Genomic DNA, 22,330 nt, shown 5'->3' on the forward strand with positions numbered 1-22,330 from the left:
CGCCCCTAGCCCCGAACCCCCCCCCCAAAATCCCGGCCCTGGCACCTCCCCCAGGTGTGGGGGGCGGGGACTGTCCTCCACCTGCTGGCCTCGGGGACAGCGCCCCTGCCCCGATCTCCATCCCCCAGCCGCTTTTCCTGCCTATTCCCACATCCCCCATTCATAAATGGGCGATACAAGGGGATGAGGAAAGCCAAGCCTTCCCCTTCCTCAAATAATTAACGCTAATTAGCGCAGCTCAGCCTTGCTCTCTCTCTTGGGCATACCCTGATCTAACAAAACGCGACGATTTCGGATTTTTTTTTTGCCGCCCTTTTAATCACCTTTTCAAGCGTTATCAAATTTTTAATGAATATTTTTTTTTTACCTTCCCTCCCCAACCTCCCCCACCGATCGACTTCTCGCATCGATACGCTCGGCGCTCGGCACGCCGGGCCTTGCCGCGCATGCGCGCCGCGCGCTGTACGGCAGGCGGGACGCGGGCTGCAAGATGGCGGCGCCCGGCGGCGGCATGGAAGGCGCGGAGGAGGCCGAGGGATTGGTTTTGGGGCGGCTGGAGGAGGAGGCGCTGAAGCGGCGGGAGCGTCTGAAAGCCCTGAGGCAGAGAACGCTCCAGGTCGGGCCGGGCTGGGCTCTGCGAGGGCGGGAGCAGCGTTCGGAGGGGTGCGGAGGGGCTGGAGTGGGCCTGGGGAGAGGCCTGGGGGTGCTGGGGGAGAGGCAGAGGGTCTAACGTGGATCCTGAGTTTTTTAGGATGTGGTGGGACAGGAATTGAAGGATTTTGGGGTCTTAGAGGGGCTGGAGTGGATCTGGGGGCATCAGAAGATCCCAGACAGATCCTGAGTTATTTGGGATGTGGTGGGAGAAGGTTTGAGGATTTTGGGGTCACACAGGGTCTGGAAAGGGACTGGGGGTGTCAGAGGGTCCCACGTGGATCCTGAGTTATTTGGGATGTGGTGGGACAGGAATTGAAGGATTTTGGTGTCCCAGAGGGTCTGGAATGAGGCTGGGGCTATTGGAGGGGAATCAGAACATCCCACCTGAATGCTGAATTATTTGGGATCTTTGGGATCCTCAGTGCTTTGGGGTAAGGTGGGAGAGAGGATTTGAGGATTTTTGGGGTTCTCAGTGGGTCTGGGATGGGGCTGGGGATGTCAGAAGATTCCAGAGAGATCCTGAGTTCTTTGGGATATTTGGGACAGGATTGAAGGATGCTAGAAGGGCTGGCATAGGACCGGGGGTGTCAGAGGGTCTCACGTGGATCCTGAGTTATTTGGGATGGGGTGGGACAGGAATTGAAGGATTTTGGGGTCCCAGTGGGTCTGGAATGGGACTGGGGGCATCAGAAGATCCCAGACAGATCCTGAGGTTTTTTGGGATAAGGTGGGACAGGACTGAAGGATTTTGGGGTCTCAGAGGGTCTTCAGAGGGGCTGTGGCTGTCAGAGGGTCCCACATGGATCCTGATTTTTTTGGGATGTGGAGGACCAGGATTGAAGGATTTTGGGGTCCCACAGGGGGTGTCACAGAGTCCCACGTGGATCCGGAGTTATTTGGGATATTTGGGATCCTCCGATTTTTTTTGGGGTACGGTGGGACAGAGGATTTGGCACTTCGCAGCTCTCCATGGAATATTTGGGATGCTGCTGCTGAGGCAGGGCTGGAATTCCCGTTGGGATTGAAATCCCTGTGGATGTGGCCCCTGGAAACCGGATCAGTGCTGGGCGTGGTTGGTTCCATCTCCAAAGCTTTGCCAACCTCAAGAATCCCAGGATTCCACAACTCTTCTCCCGTCCCCAATGGAGGCAAAACCTTGGAAAAATTCCAATGATTTTCCTTGGATACGATCTCTCTGTTTCCTGCCACGATTTTTCCACGGGAGGGTTAATTCCAAAAAAAAAAATTGGATTTTTTTTTTTCCCAGCAGAAAATTGCTGGGATTGGATTTTCCCGCTGCTCCTTAATCTCCCCTGCCATTCCCATCTCCATGGCGATGGACACAGAGATTTTCCCATCATTTCCCCTCTTTTCATCCCTTCTCCATTAAAAAAGGATTAAAGGCTCCTTAGGATCCCAAACCTCATCCTTTCATCTCCTGGAATTCCAGCTGCTGCAGCTGGATTTGCCCTTTTTGGGATGGGATCCGTGGAAATGAGGAGTGACATGGAGCCTCTTGGGATTCCCACTGGGAATTCTCCGCTGCTGCTCCCGCTTTTTTCACGGAATGCTTTGTTGGGAAGGACCTTCGAGGTCATCCCCTTCCTAGAGCAGGGAATTCTGAGCAGCTCTTTGGGTTTTAGTGCACAATTCCTGGTTTTCCAAGGATGGAAAGCTGAGGGCAGGAAAGGAAAAACGGCAGGAAAAAGAAAAAATGCGCGAAAGAAGTTTTTCCAGTTGGGTGGATCCAGTGTCATTCCAGAGGATGGACACCAGAATTCCAAGAAAATTCCTGGAAAAGAGCTTGGATACAGAGGGAAACTTTTCCTGCCTCCTGAAAGATTCTGGGAGGGTTCAGCCAATCCCAGCCCTCAGAGCAGAAATTTGGGAATTCTGTCGTGATGTGGGAAAGGTTTGGATTGAAATTCCTGCTTTATTAAAGCTGGGAGAATCCCAAAATCCTGGATTTTTTTGAGGGGAATGGGCCTTAAAGCTGTTCCAGTTCCATGGGCAGGGAATTGCAGTCAGCTCCCGTGGAGCAGTTTGGTTTCTAAAGGAGAATTCCTGGTTTTCCAAGGATGGAAAGCTGAGGGTGGGAAAGGAAAAAGGTTGGGGAAAAAAATGGTGGGAAAAAAAATAACAGGAAAATAAAAGGGTGAGAAATAAATTTTTCCAATTGGATGGATCCAGTGTCATTCCAGAGGGATGGAGGATGGACACTGGAGCTCCAAGCTCCTGGAAAAAAAGCTTGGATACAGAGGGAAACTTTTCCTGCCTCCTGAAAGATTCTGGGAGGGTTCAGCCAATCCCAGCCCTCAGGACAGAAATTTGGGAATTCTGTCGTGATGTGGGAAAGGTTTGGATTGAAATTCCTGCTTTATTAAAGCTGGGAGAATCCCAAAATCCTGGAATTTTGGTTTTTTTTGGAAGGGGCCTTAAAGCTGATCCAGTTCCAAGGCCTGAAATCCATAGGGAAGCAAAGCTGAGGCTGCGATTCCAGCAGGAATTCCAGGTTTTAAAGGGAATCAACGCTGGATATTCCAGGAAGAGCCACCCCAGGATGATCCTGAGCTGGGGGAAAATTCCAGCAATTTTTGTGGAGCAGCTCAAGGTCCTTGGGAAGGTTTTTCCTGCCTTTTTTTGGGGTTTTTTTTTGGGAGCTGTGAAAGGCTTTTCCTGGCTTTTATCCCTTTATTCCCGGTTGGTTCAGTTCCCTTTGACAGCTCCTCCCTTTGTTTTCCAGCCTTAATTCCAGAAATCCAGGGAATGCAAATGATCCCGAGCTTCAGATCTCTGGGAAACGTTTCAAGGACAAGGGGTTTTCACTGGAATAAAAAAAAAAATCCTTGAAAGTCCAGGACTTCCTAAAAATTTAGGGAGAAGCTGAAAGAAGGAAAATACCCTGGAAATATCCCGATTTTCCCTGGTTTTGCATCCCTTGTGTTAAGGAATTCTGCTTTTCCTGGAGTTTTCCTCTTATTTCTGTGTCTCGTGGATGAATTTTTGGGTTATTCCCACTAAAAACAACGGGAATATTCGTGGAAAAACCTGGATTGGGTCCTGCCTGTGGAAAAATCCGGGTTTTTTTTTTGGGATTCTCTCGGGACTGGAGGCACAAAAACCAGGGAAAAGGGGAAATTTTTTCTGTCTGCTCCCTCAGTTTCCAGATCAGATTCCCTCAAGGAAATTTTTTCCAAAAATATTTTGGCGCATTAAAAAAAAAAAAAAAATGGGAGAGGAGAATAAAACAATGGGATAAAGAGATTCCTGCTTGGAAATTCCATGGAAAAATGGGAAGCTGCTCCAGGAGCCTCCTTTGTTTGCAGTGATTCCCGAGGGAATCCAGCAGAGGCTGAGCTGGGGAAAAGCTTTTTGTGGGAATATATTCCAGGATTATCCTGAGAATTTTAAGTGAAAATCAGGGAATTTAGCAATTCCTGCTTTGGGATTCCCACTTTTCCTTTTTTTTTTTTTTTGTGGAAAGTGGGGGATGAGGGAATTTTCTCATAATTTAAGATAAAAATTCCTTGCAGGGACGATATTTGGGATTTCCCATTGGGCACATCCCGGATTTCCAGCTTTCCCCCTTTTCCTTTTGCCCTTACTGGGAAATTCTGGGATTTGATGGCTCCAAGTTCCCCTTTGAGGGAAATTCCCTGGGAATTCCTCTCCTTTTAAAATCATTGGGAATGCTGCTGATATTCCCAAAGGATCCCTCAGCAAAATCCAGCCGGGATCACTGGGGGAATCCCAGGCTCAGATTCCCTCTTCCATCCCAAAATTCCCAATCCAAGATCTCCACATCTCCTTCTCCTCCTTTTTTTTAATCCCCAAATCCTTAAAAAGCCGGAGCCTTCCCGTGTTTTTTATGGGAAGGAAAAGTCTCCCATTTCTCCTTCCCTCATCCCTGCTCCTGGAGCATTCCCTGGGTTGTTCCTCGAGCTGGAATAAAAAAAAAAATAAAATAAATCAACTTTGGCTTCATCCCAAGCTTTTGTTCCCGACTGGATTTGCTCCAGAGCCACATCCCTGCTCCTCCACACCTTCCCAGCGGGAGGAAGGGCCGGCACTGCTCCTTTCCGACGGCTTTTCCTGCTTTTCCACCCTTTCCCTGCTCTCCCAAAATCCCAGATTATCCCTGGTGGTCCCTCACTTCTAATTTTCCCGTTTTTTTTTTTTCTTTTTTCCGTGCTGGGATTTTTGTTTTGCCGGAGCAAATCCCCTTTTTCCAAGGCTTGGGAAAAGTGTTGAAGCTCCGGCAAAGTTTTTCCAGCCAGGATAAAACACCCCGGAGAGCTCTGAAGGATCCATTCCTATCCAGGATTTTTGGGGTTTTTTTTAGGGAATTCTGAAAGGCTTCCCAGGGGTTGGAAATGTTTCACTTTGGAAAAAAATATTCCTGGAGGTTCTTCTCAATAATTCCAGTTTGGGAATGTTGATTTGGAGATAAGAGGGGAGTGGGTCAGGTGGGATCCCATGGATCCAGGGATGGGATGCTCAGGGTGGGAAGGGCTTGGAGCTGCTGGAGTGAATCCAGAGAATCCCATGGAGCTCTGGGAAAACTGGGAATGTTCCGCTGGAGAGGAGAAGCTCCAGGGAGAGCTCAGAGCCTGAAGGGGCTCCAGGAGAGGGGCTGGGGACACGGGATGGAGGGACAGGACACAGGGAGAAGGAAATTCAAATGGGATTTTGGGAATTGGGAATTCCTGCCTGGGCTGGAATTCCCAGAGCAGCTGTGGCTGCTCCTCAGTGGGATGACTGGGGTGGGAAGGATGGAGGAATTGATTTCCATGGAATAATCAGCAGGGGGCTTCCTGGAATTCCGTCATTCCCACTTTTCCTGAGGGAAAGCAGGACCTGAATTCCCAATAAACACGGCCTGGTTTTCCTCCTTTGGAAAACAAGGATAACGAGGAAGAATTTCCATGTTTTCCATGTGGATGGAAGCTGAATCCAGGGATGATCAGATTGTTGGATAATCCCGAGGATTAGGAATTTGTAGGAATTTTTGAGAGGGATTTAGGGTTTGGGGCACCTGGGGCAGGGCAGAGTGGTTGGGATGGATGGGGATTGGGAAGGAATTCCTGGCTGGAATTCCCAGATTTGCTGTGGCTGCCCCTGAATCCCTGGAATATCCCAGACCAGGTTGGATCACCCTGGGATAATGGGATTTCCCTGCCCATGGATTGGGATGATCCTTAGGATCCCTTCCCATCCAAAAAAGCCTTTTGTGCCTTTTGGGCACAGGAAATGTTGGGAATTCCGCTCTGGGAATTCAGGAGTGCCACAATCTCCTTCCTCCCACCCGTGCCCTGCTCCGTAGGGATAAAATCTGGGATCAGTGGAGCTGGGTGGTGTTTGCTGTGTCCATCCCTTGCTGACATTCCTGGGAAATCCAGAGCTGTGCCTGCTCCTTTCCTGCCTTTTCATTTCCCACCCTTTTCCCCTTTCCTGTCCTTTTTCTTTTCCTGCCCTTTTTTCCTCCACCATTTTTGTTTCCCTGGTTTTTTTTTCCTGCCTTGTCTTCCCACCCTTTTTCTTTTCCCACCCTTTTCCTCTTCCACCCCTTTGTCTTCCCACCATTTTTTCCATTCCTGCCCTTTTTCTCTCACCCTTTTTCCCCACCCTTTTTGTTTCCCTCAGTTTTTTCCCTGATCTTTTTTCTTCCCCTCTTTTTCCCTTTTTTCCTTTCTCGCCCTTTTTCCTTTCCTGTTCTTTTTGCTTCCCTTTTTCCTGTCTTTTTTTTACTCCACCATTTTTTCCCACCATTTTTATTTCCTTTTTTTTTTCCCCTTCTCTGTTTTCCCACCTTTTTGTCTTCCCACCCTTTTTCCTCTTTCCACCCTTTGTCTTCCTGACATTTTTTCCTTTCCTGCCCTTTTTTCTTCCCGTCCTTTTTTCTCCCCTTTTCTTTCTCCACCATTTTTGTTTCCTTCTGGTTTTTCCCTGCCCTTTTCTCTTCCCACCTTTTCCCCTTTCCTGCCTTTTTTCCTTTCCTGTTTTTTTTCTGTCCCTTTTTCCAGCCCCTTTTTTACTCTGCCATTTTTTTCCTGCCATTTTTGTTTCCCTGTTTTTTCCCTTCCCTGTCTTCCCATCCTTTTTCCTTTTCCACCCTTTTTCCTTTTTCACCGTTTTTCATTTCCACTCTTTTTTCCTTTCCTGCCCTTTTTCTCCCTGTTCTTTTTTCTCACCATTTTTCCCCCCACCATTTTTGTTTCCCTCAATTTTTTCCCTTCCCTTTTCCCTTTCCCACCCTTTTTCTATTCCCACCCTTTTTCCCCGCCCTTTTTTCCCACCATTTTTGTTTCCCTGTTTTTTCCCTTCCCTGCCTTCCCACCTTTTTGTCTTCCCACTCTTTTTCCCTTTCCTGCCCTTTTTCTTTTCCTTCTCTTTTTTTCTGCCCTTTTTTCCAGCCCCTTTTTTACTCTGCCATTTTTTTCCTGCCATTTTTGTTTCCCTGTTTTTTCCCTTCCCTGTCTTCCCACCCTTTTTTTTTTTTCCTTTCCCTCCTTCTTTTTCTTTTCCACCCTTTTTTCCATTCCTGCTCTTTTTTTTCTGCCTGTTTTTTCCCACCTTTTTTCTTCCTGCCCTTTTTTTTTCCCTCTGCCATTTTTGTTTCCCTCTGTTTTTTCCTTTCCCTGCCTTCCCACCTTTTTGTCTTCCCACCCATTTTCCTTTCCCACCATTTTTCATTTCCACCCTTTTTCCCTTTCCTGCTCTTTTTCTCTGCCAGTTTTTTCCAGCCCTTTTTTTCCTTCCTCCCCCTTTTTTTTTTTCCCATCATTTTTGTTTCCCTCAGTTTTTTCCCTGCCCTTTTTCCCCCCCACAGCTTCCCTGGAAAACCTTTACCTTGATTTTCTGGGAATATCCCCAGGCCTTCAAAAAACTTCAGATTTAATGGGAATTTTGGGGAAACTCCTGATAGGATTGGAAGATCCCAATATTCCAACAGCCAGGGAAAAGCAGGAGTTGTCAGGAGTGGGAATATTTTTTTGCCAAGTATTTCCTTATCTATTTCCTTATTAAATCTGGATAAAATTCCAGCAGGAGTGAAGGGAATGCAGCCTCTGGATTGTGAGGAAAGGATTTGGAATTCCATGGATTCAAGGGCAGCTAAACATTACCCAGCTCGGAGCTCCAGCAGAAAATTCCAGAGGGCTCTTCCCAGATTTTATTGTATTTAAGGAGCAGGGAATTCCTGGAAATATCCCGAAATTTTAATGGACTTAAAACCGGGGAATTAAACCAGAAATTGGGATTTTTAGGGATGTTTATTGTTGGCTTTCCCTGTGAAAAAAACGGGAATGTTTTCCATGCTCTTAGAGCAGGAGCTGAACCTGAACAATTCCAGCCCCTGGCTCCTTTCCCTGTTTGCTGGGAATGTAATTTTTAACCCGGATTGTGGAGCAGAGTTTGGAAGGAGATGGATCCAGGGAATGAGTCAGCAAATTGGGAAACATTCCCGGATAATTCTGGGATCCTGGTGTTGGGAGAGGGATTTGGGATAAGGGATGGGACCCAGAGAATGGATCCCAGAGGGAGAGGTTGGGATATTGGGAAGGAATTCCTGGCTGGGATAGTGAATGGGATCATCCTTCCCATCCATCCAAGCTTTTCGTGCCTTTAGGAAAAGTTGGGAATTCAGAGGGCTGAAACCTCCTTATTCCCAATCATTTTCCATGGAAATAAAAATTGGGATTGGTGGAACTGAGCAGAGTTCAGAGATGTGTCCATCCCTGCTGCAATTCCTGGGAAATCTGGAGCTGCTCCTGCTTTTTTTTGGGGAAGTTGGGAAGTTCATTTCCTTCCAGGATTCCAGAATTCCATGGCTGCTCATTCCCAGCTCCTGCTGGGCACAATTCCATCCCTCTTCCTGCCTGGATAATGAAGGGAAGTGGGAATTCCCAGGATCTGGTGCTGCCAATGGAACCTATTCCAGAGAAACTGGATTTTCCTGGAGCTGGAATTCCTTTGTTGTGCTGCTCTCCCCCTCCCCCCCCCCCCCAAAAAAAAATTATTCAGGGAAGAAAAGGAACTCTGCTCTGCTCATTCCCAAATTTTTATGGCTTCTCATCACTCATTCCCAAACCCTTTTTTATCCCTTCTATTCCTAGAATTCCCCAAAAATATCCCCAAAAATCCCAGAGGATTTTGGGGCTGTTTGCTCTCCCCGTTTTCCAGAGAAGCCAAAATCTGAGGGATTTTCCCATTTTTTGGGTTTTTTTTTGGCAGAACAAGGAGAGTGAAGAACCTGAATCCAAAATTCCCAGAGAAGATGAGGAAGAGGAGCCGGTCAAGCACAGGTAATTCCTTCTTTATTCCCACTTTTCCCTCTGGAATGTGTTTTCTCCAGGAGGATTTTCCCTTGGCTCTCGGCAATTAAATAGGATTTTTTTTTCCGTAGAAATTTGGTGCAAATAATTTCGGGATGAGGGATGGATTGGCTTGATCTTGGAGGGAAAAATTCCATGGATTGAGAGGGAAAACCTGAGGATTAGTGAGTGTTTCCAGAGGCAACAGGAATGTTGGGAGTTTCCCTGAATTCCCAATGATTTCTGCAGGAATTGGTATTTTTTCCATGGATTTCTGTGCCTCTTTTCCCAGGAAATCCCAGCACAATCCCAGCCAAGGCAGATCCAGCTGATTCCAAAGGCGTGTTCCTGCTGGGCTTTTTTTGGAATTACAGATTTGGGTGGAAAACATGGAACGTGGCCCTATTCCCATGGATTAATCCTTAAAAACCTCCTCTGTGGGAGAAACGAACCAGGAAAAAAAATGAGGAAAATCCCCCTTTTTTTAATTTTTTTTTTTATTTTTATTGGGAATGACTCCTTGGAAAAAACAAAAAAGAAAATCCCACACGGATTTGGGGCTGGAAGCGCCGAATTTCTCGGGAGAAGGAACTTTCAGTGCTTGGAATTTGTGCCAGGAAAGGCTCCGGAGCTGAAACCAGAGCTCGGGAAACTCCTGAATAATGGATGGATCAGGAGCTCTCAGATTCCAGAGCCGACGGAATCGGGGTTGGTTTTCCCACCCCTGTGGATCCAGGCCTGAAATTCATCCTCCAAATCCCCCAAAAAATCCCAGTTTGGGCTGATTTTATCCTGGGAATTCCCGGTGTTTCATTCCTGGTGTTCAGCAGCACCAGGAAATGAATTTTTTCCATGGATTTTCTTTCACCCAGACAAAATCCTTCCCCTGCCTCAAGGTGCTTTCCTGGAAAATCCAAGGAAGTTGCAGGTGGAGAGGAGAGTGTGGAGTGTGGAAATTCCATCCCGGCTTTCTCCTCAAATTCATGGAATTCTTTGGGATTCCCTCCCTTTTGCGGGAGAAAACTTCACTTCCCAACGGATTTTCCTGTTTTTCCACTTTTCCCGTCTCAGCCTGTTTTGTTGGGATCCAGAGGGAATTTCCCAAGGCAAATTCTGCTCCGTGGGAATGTTTCAAACCCAAATTTTGCCTGGATAATTCCCGATTTTTCATTTTCTTTTGCTTTTCTTCTGCAATGTCCGCTTTTCCCACGGGAATTGGATCTGGAAGAGCTCATCCCTTGATTTCCTCTTGGATTTGCTTTTCCCAAGAATCTCCCTATGGAAAAGGGAATTGCTGGGCACTCCTGGCCTGGAGAAAAGGGGGAAAATCTGCTGGAATTTCACCTGGATTTGGGAAAGGAGGAGTTTCCCTTCCCTCCAAAGCACTTCCAGGAGCTGGGCTGGATTTTCCAGGCAGAAAGAATTCTGGGATAGGGAATGTGGTGATTCAGGGAACGATCCCGTAGTTTGTGGAGCAAAATCCCGGGATTTTCTCTCCTGGCTGCTTCACTTCAGCTCCATCCCAGCCCATCCAGGTGTGGAATTCCAGGATGGATTGACTTGGAAGTTTTCCTGGATCCCAGTGATCCCCAGGATTCTCTGCAGAGAAGTCCTGGCTAATTCCAGCCTTGGGAATGGCTGGAGAGGGAAAACTCTGGGAAGAAGGAGCTGGGGATCTCTGCCAGGGCACGGAGTTATCCAAGGATTTTTTTTTTTTTCCTGCTTTTCCCTCTGGTTATGAATGGATTTGGGGAATTCCCTCTCAGCCGCTCTGGGATATGGGGAAATCCCATCAAATTCCATCCCTGGAAGTGTCCAGGTTTGGATAGAGCTTGGAGCAGCCTGGGATAGAGGAAATATCCCTGCCCATGGAATGGGATCATCATTAAGTCCCTTCCCAACAATCCATTCTGGAATTCTGGGATTCTCCGATCAAAAATTCCCCAGGGGGAGGAATTCCATGGAATCCTGGCATGGTTTGGGTGGGAAAGGACCTTTGGGATGATCCCATTCCATGGGCAGCGACAGCTCCTACTATCCCAGGCTGCTCCTGTCCAACGTGGCATTCCAGGGATGGAGATTCCCAACTTTTCCATTGGCTGCAGGAAAGACAAGGTCCCCTCGGCTCTGCTTTTTCCCAACATTTTTTTCCCTTTTTTTTTGCCATTTCCTGCTTGGTTCCTGTTTTTCCTCCCTCATTTCCCTGCAAATTCCCAGCCCTGTGAGCCCTGCTCTTCTCCCAAGAATTCCAGCTCTGATCCCTGATCCATGCCCTGGGAATTCTCTCTAGAACCGTGAAAAACTTTGGGAGCGTTTGGATATTTTGTGTGGAGCAGGAAGCTCCGCCTTTCCCAGGAAAAGGGTGTGGGAGGATCTCGGCCTTTCCGCCTCCTTCCCGCGGGGTAAAACTCTGGATTTTGGGAATCAGGGACCTGCTGGAGCCTGGAATTCCCACCCCGATGGGCACTGAGCCTTGGAATCTGGCTCCTTGTGCCAACAAAGCTCCTCAGAGGTGGGAAAAGAGGAGCTAAAAAATCCAAGGAAAAAGTTGGAGAGGGATGGGCCAAAAATAATCCTCAGTTTTCCAGCTTTTAGGAGAAGTGAATCTACAGTCAGCCCTGCCTTTGGACACGGAGTTATCCTTGGAAGTTCCAGCTCCTGGTCCGGGGGAGGAGCGGGGGTTGGGAAACCCGATCTCCCTGAGGAATTCCTCCCTCTGGAATGTCACCGGGCAGGTCTGGAGCGCTTTTGTTTGTTAATCCCTGCCTCCAAATCCCTCGGGATTCTGCTCCAGAGCGGGGGGTTGGGCTCGCCAGGAGAATCCAGGGCAGTGATTCCCTTCATCCCGGAGTTTGGAAATCTCAGGGAAAGGGTTTAGGATGAGGGGGAAAAAAAAATAAAATTCAGGAATCAATGAATTTTTCATTTATTTGGAAATGAAATGGGAGGAAGGAGCTGATTTGATTGACACTTCCCGGGATCTGCTGCTGCCTGGACATGGAGCATCCCAGGGGTCCCTTCCCATGGGGAATGTGCTCAGGAAACAGGGGAGGAGTGGGAATGGGCAAAGCTGGGAACTGCCACTTTTTGCTCCAAGCTGGGAAAGGGAAAACAGGGAGTTGGATCCAGCTGGAAGCTGAAAGCAGCGGGATCCAGGCTGGGAAAATTCCAGAGCTGGCTCCATCCTGAAGGTTCTGATCCATGTTTTGGGCCTCTGGAGCTGGAGGATGCTGAGGGTTTTCCCTCAGGATGGAGCTGCTCCATCAGGATGGACCTTCCAAGCCTGGCTGGATCCTGCTGGAGAGGCTGTGGATGATCCTGGGTATTTCCTGGAATTGGGATGAGCCTCCAGCTCCTTCCAGCATTCCTTGGCTCTTCCCAGCGCTCTGCTTTTTCCCCAGGAATCATTCCTGGGAATTCATCCCCCTCGTGGTGTTTTGGGCATGGATTTTTGGGTGCTCAGACTTCCAGCTGCCCTTCCTGGAGGAGAATTCCTGGGAATGGCAGCGAGTCTGGAGCATCTTTCTGCTCCAAGGATCCCGGGAATTCCTGAGGTTTTCCCAAGAGTTATCCCGTGGCCATCTCAGTGCTCCCAAGGTGCCTCCAGGGCTCCTTTGGGTTGAACCTCAAGGCTGGAAGTTGGCTTTGGATCCATCCCAACCCCGAGCAGCCGCAGGAAAACATGGATGAGGTTTGTCCTCATTCCAGCCTTGGTATTCCCAGCGTGGCTGGGGTGGGAATGGTTTAGAATATCCTCCAGCTCCTGCAGGATCCCATGGATCCACATGGAATATGGGCTTTGTCCCGGTTTTATTCATGGATATTGAAATTCCCAGTGTCCCCCTGGTGCTTGCAAAAGCCCTGTGGGAAGTTTGGTGGGAATCCTGCTGGATTTGGGATCTTCTCCAGCTTTCCTGGAACACCTGTCTCCCAGTCCTTGCTCCAGCAGGGAGAGAAAAAAAAAAACCCTGGAAAACCAACCGGCCTGGCAGGTTTGGTGTGGAGAGAGGTGGGATTTTTTTGGGATTCCTTCCTTCTGGAGCCACTCTGGGGGCAGGACAGGCTTGGACACGCTCCGGAGCTTGGGCAGGAGCAGCTTTTCCAGGGAAGAGCTTTTCCTTTAGGGAGGATTCTCCTGGATCTCTGCCTCGTCCTCCTTTGGTGCCTTGGCTGAGGAATCTGGGAATGTCGAAGTGAATCCAGAGAATTCCATGGTGCTGCTGCTGTGGCTGCAGCCCCTCTGCTCTGGGAAAACTGGGAATGTTCCCCTGGAGAGGAGAAGGCTCCAGGGAGAGCTCAGAGCCCCTGAAGGGGCTCCAGGAGAGCTGGAGAGGGAATGGGGACAAGGGCTGGAGGGACAGGACACAGGGAATGGCTTCCCACTGCCAGAGGGCAAGGAGGGATGGGAGATTGGGAATTAGGAATTCCTGGCTGTGATGGAATTCCCAGAGTAGCTGTAGCTGCCTCTGGATCCCTGGAAGTTCCCAAGGCCAGGTTGGATCACCCTGGGACAGTGGGAGGTGTCCCTGCCGTTGCAGGAGTGGGAATGGGATCATCCTTCAGATCCCTCCCAACACCAATCCTGGAATTCCAGGATGATTCCATGAAATTTTCCCTGCTCTTCCTGGAGGTGAAAGCCTCGTCCTCAGGGAGTGGGATTGGGAAGCTGCTCCTGAAGCAGCTCCAAGTGACTTTTTGGGGAATAATGACAGGCACAAGGAACCTGTGACACTGGAAGAAATCCCTGCTCCAGCTTTTCATGGCACAGCCATTCCCGGTGCTCCTGCCACAGGGATTTTGGTACCTGGAAGGCTTGGAAAAATCCATGGAGTTGTTTATTCCATGAAACCCTTGGGGCTGGAACAGTGAAGCACGAGCCAGGTTTGGAGGGGCCTGGTTTCCATCGGGAACACTCCAGGCATTCCACACATTCCCGGCGTGCCGGTGCCAAGGGCCTCCTCCCAAAAAAGCTGGGATTCCTCCTGCTCCCCCAGCCAGGAGCTCCAGGCCTTAGGGAAACATGGATTTGGGATATTCCTGACCCAAACCAGGGAATGTGCCATCCCTGGCAAGGGCCCATTGCTTCCCTCTGGAATGCTGCACTCCCCAAATCCTCCCAGTTCATTTTTGGGAAGGAATTCCTGGCTGGGAAGGTGGGGAGGGGCTGGGATGGAATTCCCAGAGAAGCTGTGGCTGCCCCTGGAAGTGTCCAAGGATGGGACTTGGAGCATCCTGGGTTCATGGAGGGTCTCCATGGCCCTGATCTCAAGTGTCACTTCCATTCCTGAATTCCATAATTTACCTCAGAGAGGTCCTGGAGCACATCCTGGTGTTCCCAGCACTCCCAGGGAGTGGCTCAGACCCTTGGCCAGGAGATTCCCATGCTGGAGCAGGAATGGGATGGACTGGGAAGGGTTGGATTCTCCAGCCGTGCTCCGGTGACTTCCAAGGTTGGAACTTTCGGTGCTTTCCATAAAAACCTGCTCCTCTGCTTCCCAACCTTCTCAGCTTCCCTTGGAGCGTTTATCCCGAGTATTCCTGTCCTCGGTGCTTAATGAGCTTCACCTCCTTCATTATCCCTCTGGGCTGAGCTGTTCCATGGATCCTGCAGCCTCTGGAGTGTCCTGGAGGTGGGATGAGCTCCTGCCAGCTGGATTTTCCGGGACTGTGGCTTTGGGAATTCCTCTTGGGAATTGGAGGCTTGCGGGGTTTGTCTCCAGTGAGGAATCACTCGGGATGAGGGTGTCCAATTAGAGGCCAAATTCGATGGGAATATTGTGGGATTGTGGCTCAGTCCTGACTCCTGAGATTACCTGGAGGAGATGAAAACATGGAAAAACTTCCAGGTGATGTTTGGGCTCCTCATTCCCTCAGGTCCACCATCCGTTCATTCCAGAACTCATTTTAGCACTTCCAGAAATGCTTGGAAAACCACCTTGTATCCTAAAAAAATCCTTTCTTCCCCCGTGTTTCCCTGAAAGAATTTTTTCCATGATTTTGGATCTTCCCTGGGGTATCCATCCTGAGTATCCCAGGTTTTAGACCCAAAAGGTCGGAGCCAGGTGAGAATTGGGTTCTTCTCCCAGAGAAGAGGGACAGGACAGGAGGGAATGCCCTCAGGGAATATTTGGAATTCCTCATGGAATGGGAGTCCTCATTCCTGGTGGGATTTAAAAACCATGGATGTGGCACCTGGGGACACGGATCCGTGATCTTGGCTGGATCAACAGATTTGATGGTCTTGGAGGCTTTTCCAACCTCAACAATTCCATGATTTCAGCTGCCTCTGGCTCCATGATTCCACCCTTTTCCTGAGTGCCATCCTGGACTTTCCTCACTGCTCTTCCCGCTTTTCCCAGGGAGATCAAGCTGCGGAATTACGACCCCGAGGATGAGGAGCTGAAGAAGAGGAAGCTGCCCCCGGCCAAACCGGCCTCAGGTGGGAAAAACCGGGAATGTGGGAAGGGAAAGGACGGCTTGGGAAGCTCCCTGCTCTTCCCAAGGTGGGAGCTCCACTGGGATGAGGTGTCCATGGAGCCTGGAGGGGTTGGAATATCTGATCCTCACACCCAGCATTGCACAAGGGGGGTGGGAACATTCCCAGCCCCAAATCCAAGGATTCATCCTCAGAGGAGCCTCCCTGGAGGAGCCTCCTGGAAATTCTGGTTGGTTTTTGTTGGATTTATCTTGAAGGGAATCTTAGTTCAGAGTCGAGGGCGTTGGGGCTGGAATTTCCTCATCTGGAACTTCCATGGATCACCTGAGGGGGAAGTGAAGGAGTTCCCTGGATCCTGAAATATGGAGTTTTCCTGGAATAAATCCCTTGAAAAAATGCCCTGAATAAAAAGGGAGGGCTGAGAATGGCTGGGAATTCTGGGACCGCCCAGGAATTCTGGCACTGCCCTTTCCTTGTGTTTTTGTGGGAGCTTAAAACTTCCATGTGAAAGGAAAGACATGGAAAGGCTGGAGCGTGTCCAGGGAAGGGAACGGAGCTGGGAAATTCCTGAGGGAGCTGGGAATGTTATCCTGGAGAAAAGAGGCTCTGGGGGGAATCTTCTGGCTCTGCGCGATTCCCTGATCCAGGAGGGGATTTGGGATCTGCTCCCAGGGAACAGGGATGGGAGGAGAGGGAATAACCAGGTTGGATATTGGAAAAATTCCAGTTGGCCCATAGTGGTGGAGCCCCATTCCTGGCAGGATTGAAATCCCTGTGGATGTGGCACTTGGGGACATGGGCACTGCTGGCCTTGGCAATGCTGGGAATGTTTGGGCTCAATCCAAGAGGGCTTTTCCAGCTGGAATTGTCCTTGATTCCATGAGATCCTTGTGCTGGAGTGGGATGTGCTCCCTGGTGTCGCAGCCCCTCCGTGGGTGGCTTTTTCCATGAGTGTTTTCCCATTATCCCAGATATCTCCAGAACTTTCCCCAAGGCCTGGGCTGGAGCTTGACTCCTCCAAAATGTCCCAGGCTGGGAGAACAAAATTCCAGACCTTCGGAGCAGCTGGTCCCTGCAGATGTTGGGAAAAGAAGCCTTGATCCCAACCAGCTTCCAGCTGTTTGTGGGATTTCCATCATTCCCAGATCATTTTTAGGAGTCTCCAGAGGGGTTTGGATAGTGAAGGTACCCACGTGTGGGTGCCGTGTTTTTAAGGAAAGCTGTGGGAATGGGGTTTTAGGGAAGGTTTTAGGAGCCAAGCCTGGAGCTCTGGTGGAATTCCTGGTTTTCCAACACTGATCCTGTTTCCCCATCTAGTGGAGGACACGGTGAAGGAGCAGCTGGAAGCGGCCAAGCCCGAGCCCATCATCGATGAGGTGGTAGGTAAAGCTGGAGCTGGAATTTTTGGGAATCCAGAGCTGGAAATCTGGGTGTGGGAAATCCAGAGGTGGAAATCTGGGTGTGGGAATGCAGATCTGGAAATCCATACTGGGAAATCTGGAGCTGGAAATCTGGATCTGGGAAATCCAGTGCTGGAAATCTGGATGTGGGAATCCAGTGCTGGAAATTCAGATTGGGAAATCCAGAGCTGGAAATCTGGATCTGGGAATCTGGACCTGCTCCGTGCCAGGTCCAGGATGGAATGTTGCTTTTGGCTTTCGCTGATGTCTCCTCTCCTTCTCCAGGATTTGGCAAACTTGGCTCCCAGGAAACCTGACTGGTGAGTGCCTATGGAATGCTGCTCCCGGGAAAAGGGTGTTGGAGTCAGCAGGAGGTTCCAACCCCTTGAGGTTATGCTGGAAATATCTAGGAAAACCTGATTTGAGGGTTAAAAATGCCAGGAAAATCCTGTGGGAGGTTGGAATAAGCTGATCTTTAAAGGACCCTTCCAACCCTGAGCATTCCATGATTCCATGGAAGTGGAAAACCCTCCTGGCTGTGGAGGCAGACGCAATTCCCTTTCCCTGCCGATTCTTTGGAATGCTTCTCACCGAGGGATGGGTGGGGTTTGGAGTGGTGGCACTTGGGAAAGAGAAGGAATTCCCACTGGGAAAGGTGGCCATGGAATTGTCCTGACCATTTCTCCCTCCTCGCAGGGATTTGAAACGGGATGTGGCCAAGAAGCTGGAAAAGCTGGAGAAGAGGACCCAGAGAGCCATTGCAGAGCTGATCCGTGCGTTCCGGGGTGCCTCATTCCAGAGGGAATTCCATGATCCATGCTGGGAGCTCACTGGGCTGGGGAGGGATTGCTGGGGCTTCATCGCTTCCCCAATGGATGTGGGAAGCTGCTGGTCCCAAGGAGGCTCCAGGAGCACTTGGGTTGTTCCAAGGGAAGGGTTTTTGTGTCCTGCACTCCCAATCCAGCCGTTCCGTCCTGTAGAGGTTTGAAAGCAAAACCAGGGAGAGACTCCGAGTCAGAAATACAATTTTATAGGAAGAGAGAAAACAAAGAAGTAAAATAAAATAAATGCAATAATACAAAAGACCACTGACAGAAGTCAGAAATACAACCTGACGCCCTGTTGGTCAGGGTGCTGGAAACAGCCCAAAGTGAGCCCTCCTGGAGTGGCAGATGTGGTCCTGTTGGAGTAGAGATGATCCTGTGGAGAAAATGGCTCCAGAGATGGGTCTGGTCTTCCTTCGGGAGTCCTGTGGGAACACTGGATGACTGGTGACACTTGTGGCTTCTTTTATATAGATGGAAATGGTTTGGCTCCTCCTCCCTGGGCGGAGCATCTCACAATGGAATGATGTAATGTGTGATGTTATTGGTGAGCCTTAATGGCTCATTAACAGGAGATAAGGAACACTGGGATGATGTCATGTGTGATGTCATTGGTGACCTTTAATGACTCATTAACAGGAGATATCCCCATTAACAGGAGATAGGGAACACTGGGATGATGTCATTGGTGAGCTTTAATGGCCCATTAACAGGAAATAAGGAACACTGGGATGATGTAATCTGTCACATCATTGGTGAGCCTTAATGGCTCATTAACAGCAGATATCCACATTAACAAGAGATAAGGGACACTGGGATGATGTCATGTGTGATGTCATTGGTGATCTTTAATGGCTCATTAACAAGAGATAAGGAACACTGGGATGATGTAATCTGTCCCATCATTGGTGAGCCTTAATGACTCATTAACAGGAGATAAGGAACACTGAGGTGATGTAATCTGTCACATCATTGGTGAGCCTTAATGACTCATTAACAGGAGATAAGGAACACTGAGGTGATGTAATCTGTCACATCATTGGTCAGCTTTAATGGCCCATTAACAGGAGACATCCTGTGGAGGGTGGAATAGATAAGAAACGCTGCCCCACCCAGATTTTGTTATCAGAGAGGCCGCCCCCTCCTTCCTGGAGTTACAGCAGATAAGGAAAACACCTCCCCAACCGGATTTCAACCGATGGAACAGAATAAACATTCCTTTGGTTGCACAGCCCAGGACACATCCCTTCTCCATGGCTTTTCTCCCGGCAGGAGAGCGCTTGAAAGGGCAGGAGGAGGAGCTGGCCTCGGCCGTGGGATCGGCAAAGCAGGAGGGCAGCGACTCCGAGTGAGGAGGATCCATCGGGAACGGGCTCCGGATCTGCCTCACACCCACCCCGTGTTCCCTCCCAGTCTGGGACTGCTCAGCCCTTTCCCCAAAATTCCCCAATCCTGTCCTGCCTGGAGGAGAGGAAGATCCAAGGAGCCTAGTTGGCTGCTGAGGAACTTCCATGGAAAACTTTCAGGAATTTTGGGGGGTTGATGGGAGCAGGTAAGACATCCCACCCCCCAGTTAGCTAGAACTTCCTTGGAGCAAGGAAAAGCGGGAAAACTCCAGGCTGGGGCAGAAAGGTCAATCCAGACTCTTTGGGAAAGGAGGGAGATGCCAACAGCCCTTGGAAAAGCAGGATCATTTCCCAGAGATTGATGCAGAGACTCCTTGAGGCTCTGAATATTTGGGAATCTCCATGGCCAGCCCAGGAATTCCTGTGGGAATGTGGCTCGGGAATTGTTGGCTTGCCCTGCCCCAAACAATTTGTTTCACGTGGGATTTGCTTTGCTCCTGGAATTTCCCGACACTCCAGGAGCGTGTCCCGCTCCTCCTCTCGGGGGTTTTTATTGTTAATGGATCTTTTCCTAATAAAACAATTCCGTGTGGAAAAAGTTGTGGCTTGTCCTGCAGAGGAGTGGGAAGAGGAGCAGTGGGATTGAGCCCATGGAAATTTGAGGAGCAGTGGGACTGAATCCATGGAAGTTGGAGTGGGATTGAATCCGTGGAAATTTGAGGAGCAATGGGATTGAGGCCATGGAAGTTGTAGGTGGCCACAGCAAGTCCAGCACAATTCCTGGGATGGGATTCCAGATTATTGTGTGGTCCAGGTTCCTGTGCCTCTGGAAAAGGTGGGATCTGCCAAGCTGATCCTGCATTTTTCCTGGAAAACTTTTATTGTGGCTCTGGGAGATCCTGCAGGATGCTGACGGCACCCTCTGGGTTGGATTCCAAAGAGGTTTTATCCTGAGGGGAAACGTCTGGTGCCAACACAGGATTCCAGCTGGGATAAGAAGAGCTGTTCCTGGTAATTCCCATATCCCTTTTTTCCCAATGGATCATTCCCAGGGTGATGAATCCTTGTCCCTGTGCTGGGATCTGCTGCTTCCCACTGCTCCATGCTCCTCCAGGAGGATTTCCCACCTGGAAGAGCCTCATTCCTGCTTCCAGGGGATGCCTGGGAGCAAAGAGCAGCTGGAAAATTCCCTGGTTCCTCCTCTGTTCCCAGCTCCCTTCCTTCTCCTTGGCTCTCCCGTTCCCGGTGTTTGCAGCCATTCCTGCTCCCTTTGGAGGGGCCATTCCCAGGTTGGGGACATTCCATGGATAAATGGGACATTCCATGCACCCACCTGGGCCAGGCTGGCTGTTGGGATGTGCCTCTGGATTCCCTGGTGGAAAAACCCCTGGGCTGGTGTTTTCCAGCCGTCTCCCCGTAGGGTGTTTTTGATGGTTTTCCCAATTTTTCCTTGGATGGGAGACATCCAAGTGCACCTCAGCCTTGTCCTGGGGCATAATAATTCTGGAAAAGCCATGGGAAGGTTCCATCAGGGAATGCTGTGGCTGCTCCATCCCTGGGAGTGTCCAAGGGCAGGTTGGACGGGGCTTGGAGCAGCCTGGGATAGTGGGAAATGTTCCTGCCCATGGAACTGGGATGGATCGGATAATCCTGAAGTCCCCTTGCAAGCCAAATCTTTTCCGGAATTCCGATTGATGGAGCCATGGAATCTCTGGAATGGCCTGTAGGTGTCAGCAGATCTCCATGCACAAAACTGTGCCATGTCCAGCTATTCCCAACAGTTGGAATATGGACAAAACCACGCTTTGCATCTCTGACTGGGATACTGCCAGCTGGAATTCTCATCCCTTTATCCCTCCATCCATCCATGGATCCCTCCATCCCTCCATCGCTCCCTCCACCCCTTCCCTGGATGATGCCAGACCAAAGGTGGGAAGCAGAAAATTTTTCCCTTGTTGACTTTCAAGGGAAAAAAAATTCCCTTTAAACTGGCCCACTTAAATTCTCCTTAAGCTTTTCCCTGTTCCTGAAGGGATAATTTTTGGAAAACCTGACTTGGAAATGAAAAATCCCAATGTCTTCGTTTCAGACAAACATCAAATCAAATGTCCCAATTTTTCCCTTTCTCGTGTCTTTTCCACTTTTATTCCAGGCTGAAATTAAGGCAGGATCAACCCCAGGACAGATGTGGGGTCCTGGCCTGGCCTTGGGATTCTGGCATGGGAATGGGATCCTGGTGTGGGAATGGGATCCTGGCCTGAGAATGGGATCCTGGTGTGGAATTGGGAACGTGGCATGGGACTGGGATCCCAGCATGGGATTGGGGTCCTGGTGTGGGTCTGGTATAGGATTGGGATCCCTGCATGGGGCAGGGATCCAAGGATGGGAGTGGGATCCTGGTGTGGGACACAGACCTTGTAATGGGACTGGGATGCCAGCAGAGGACTGGAATCGTGGAGTGGGACTGGAACCGTGGAGTGGGATTGGGATCGTGGAGTGGGACTGAGATTTCAGTGTGGGACAGGGATCCTGACAAAGATCCTGGCATGGGAATGGGGTCTCTGTACAGGACGGGGATCCTGGCATGGGATAGGGATCCCGATATGGGACTGGGATCATGGAGTGGGGCAGGAATCCCAGTGTGGGACGGGATGCTGGGATGGGACAATGATCCTGGAATGGGACAGGGATCCTGGCATGGGACAATGATCCTGGCATGGGACAGGGATCCCGATGTGGGACTGGGATCATGGAGTGGGGCAGGGATGCTAGGATGTGACAATGATCCTGGAATGAGACAGGGATCCTGCCATGGGACAATGATGCTGGAATGGGTCAGGGATCCTGGAATGGGTCAGGGATCCCGGTGTGGTGTTGGGGTTCTGCTGAGGAACAGGAATCCCTGTATGGAAAATCCTTCATCCATAGGAAAATCCACTTTTTGGGATGATTTGGGGCCTGATGTCGCTGCCTTTTGTCGGGAGAATGTGGACAACACCAACACAGCCCCAAACTGACACCGGGGTCAAATCCATCCCTCAGGATCCTCCTGCCCTTTTAAAAATCGGGACGTTTCTTTCTCCCCTCCTTGGAAATGCCACCTCCCGCCTCTTTTCATGGGATTCCCTCCTGTGCTCTCCACGCTCCGGCCTTGGAAGTTCTGACATCCCTCTGTCCAATAAAAACCAGGCCCTGGGATGCTCTTGGCCGGGATAAAAGGCACCGGGGTGGGCTGGAATGTGGAGGAGCCTCTGACGGCTCCGTGACACGAAGCAGGAGCAGCCCCGGAGCGTTTGGGATTCTCCAACCTGCTGGGATGATGGAGAGGAGCCTTCATCCCCAGCCCTCGCCTCCAGGC

The 22,330-nt window shown here is 50.0% G+C and overlaps 1 protein-coding gene across 1 annotated transcript; it reads left to right on the plus strand.

Annotated features, from left to right (window-relative positions):
* The first annotated feature begins 478 nt into the window (after positions 1-478).
* CCDC12 (coiled-coil domain containing 12) lies at positions 479-19,570 on the plus strand. Its single transcript, XM_066313422.1, has 7 exons — positions 479-616; positions 8,887-8,957; positions 15,326-15,405; positions 16,720-16,781; positions 17,088-17,122; positions 17,499-17,575; positions 18,899-19,570. Exons 1-7 carry the CDS (start codon positions 491-493, stop codon positions 18,976-18,978), a joined length of 531 nt encoding a protein of 176 aa, XP_066169519.1. The 5' UTR covers positions 479-490; the 3' UTR covers positions 18,979-19,570.
* Positions 19,571-22,330: the final 2,760 nt, after the last annotated feature.

This window comes from Sylvia atricapilla, chromosome 1 (genome assembly GCF_009819655.1).
Source record: "Sylvia atricapilla isolate bSylAtr1 chromosome 1, bSylAtr1.pri, whole genome shotgun sequence".
Taxonomy (NCBI): domain Eukaryota; kingdom Metazoa; phylum Chordata; class Aves; order Passeriformes; family Sylviidae; genus Sylvia; species Sylvia atricapilla.

Bases quoted from the DNA above. Each gene is read 5' to 3' on its own strand.
- CCDC12 (XM_066313422.1), top strand. From the start codon at position 491: ATGGCGGCGCCCGGCGGCGGCATGGAAGGCGCGGAGGAGGCCGAGGGA. The intron at 8,958-15,325 runs GTAATTCCTTCT...CGCTTTTCCCAG, and splicing joins GAGGAGCCGGTCAAGCACAG to GGAGATCAAGCTGCGGAATT. The intron at 15,406-16,719 runs GTGGGAAAAACC...TTCCCCATCTAG, and splicing joins CCCGGCCAAACCGGCCTCAG to TGGAGGACACGGTGAAGGAG.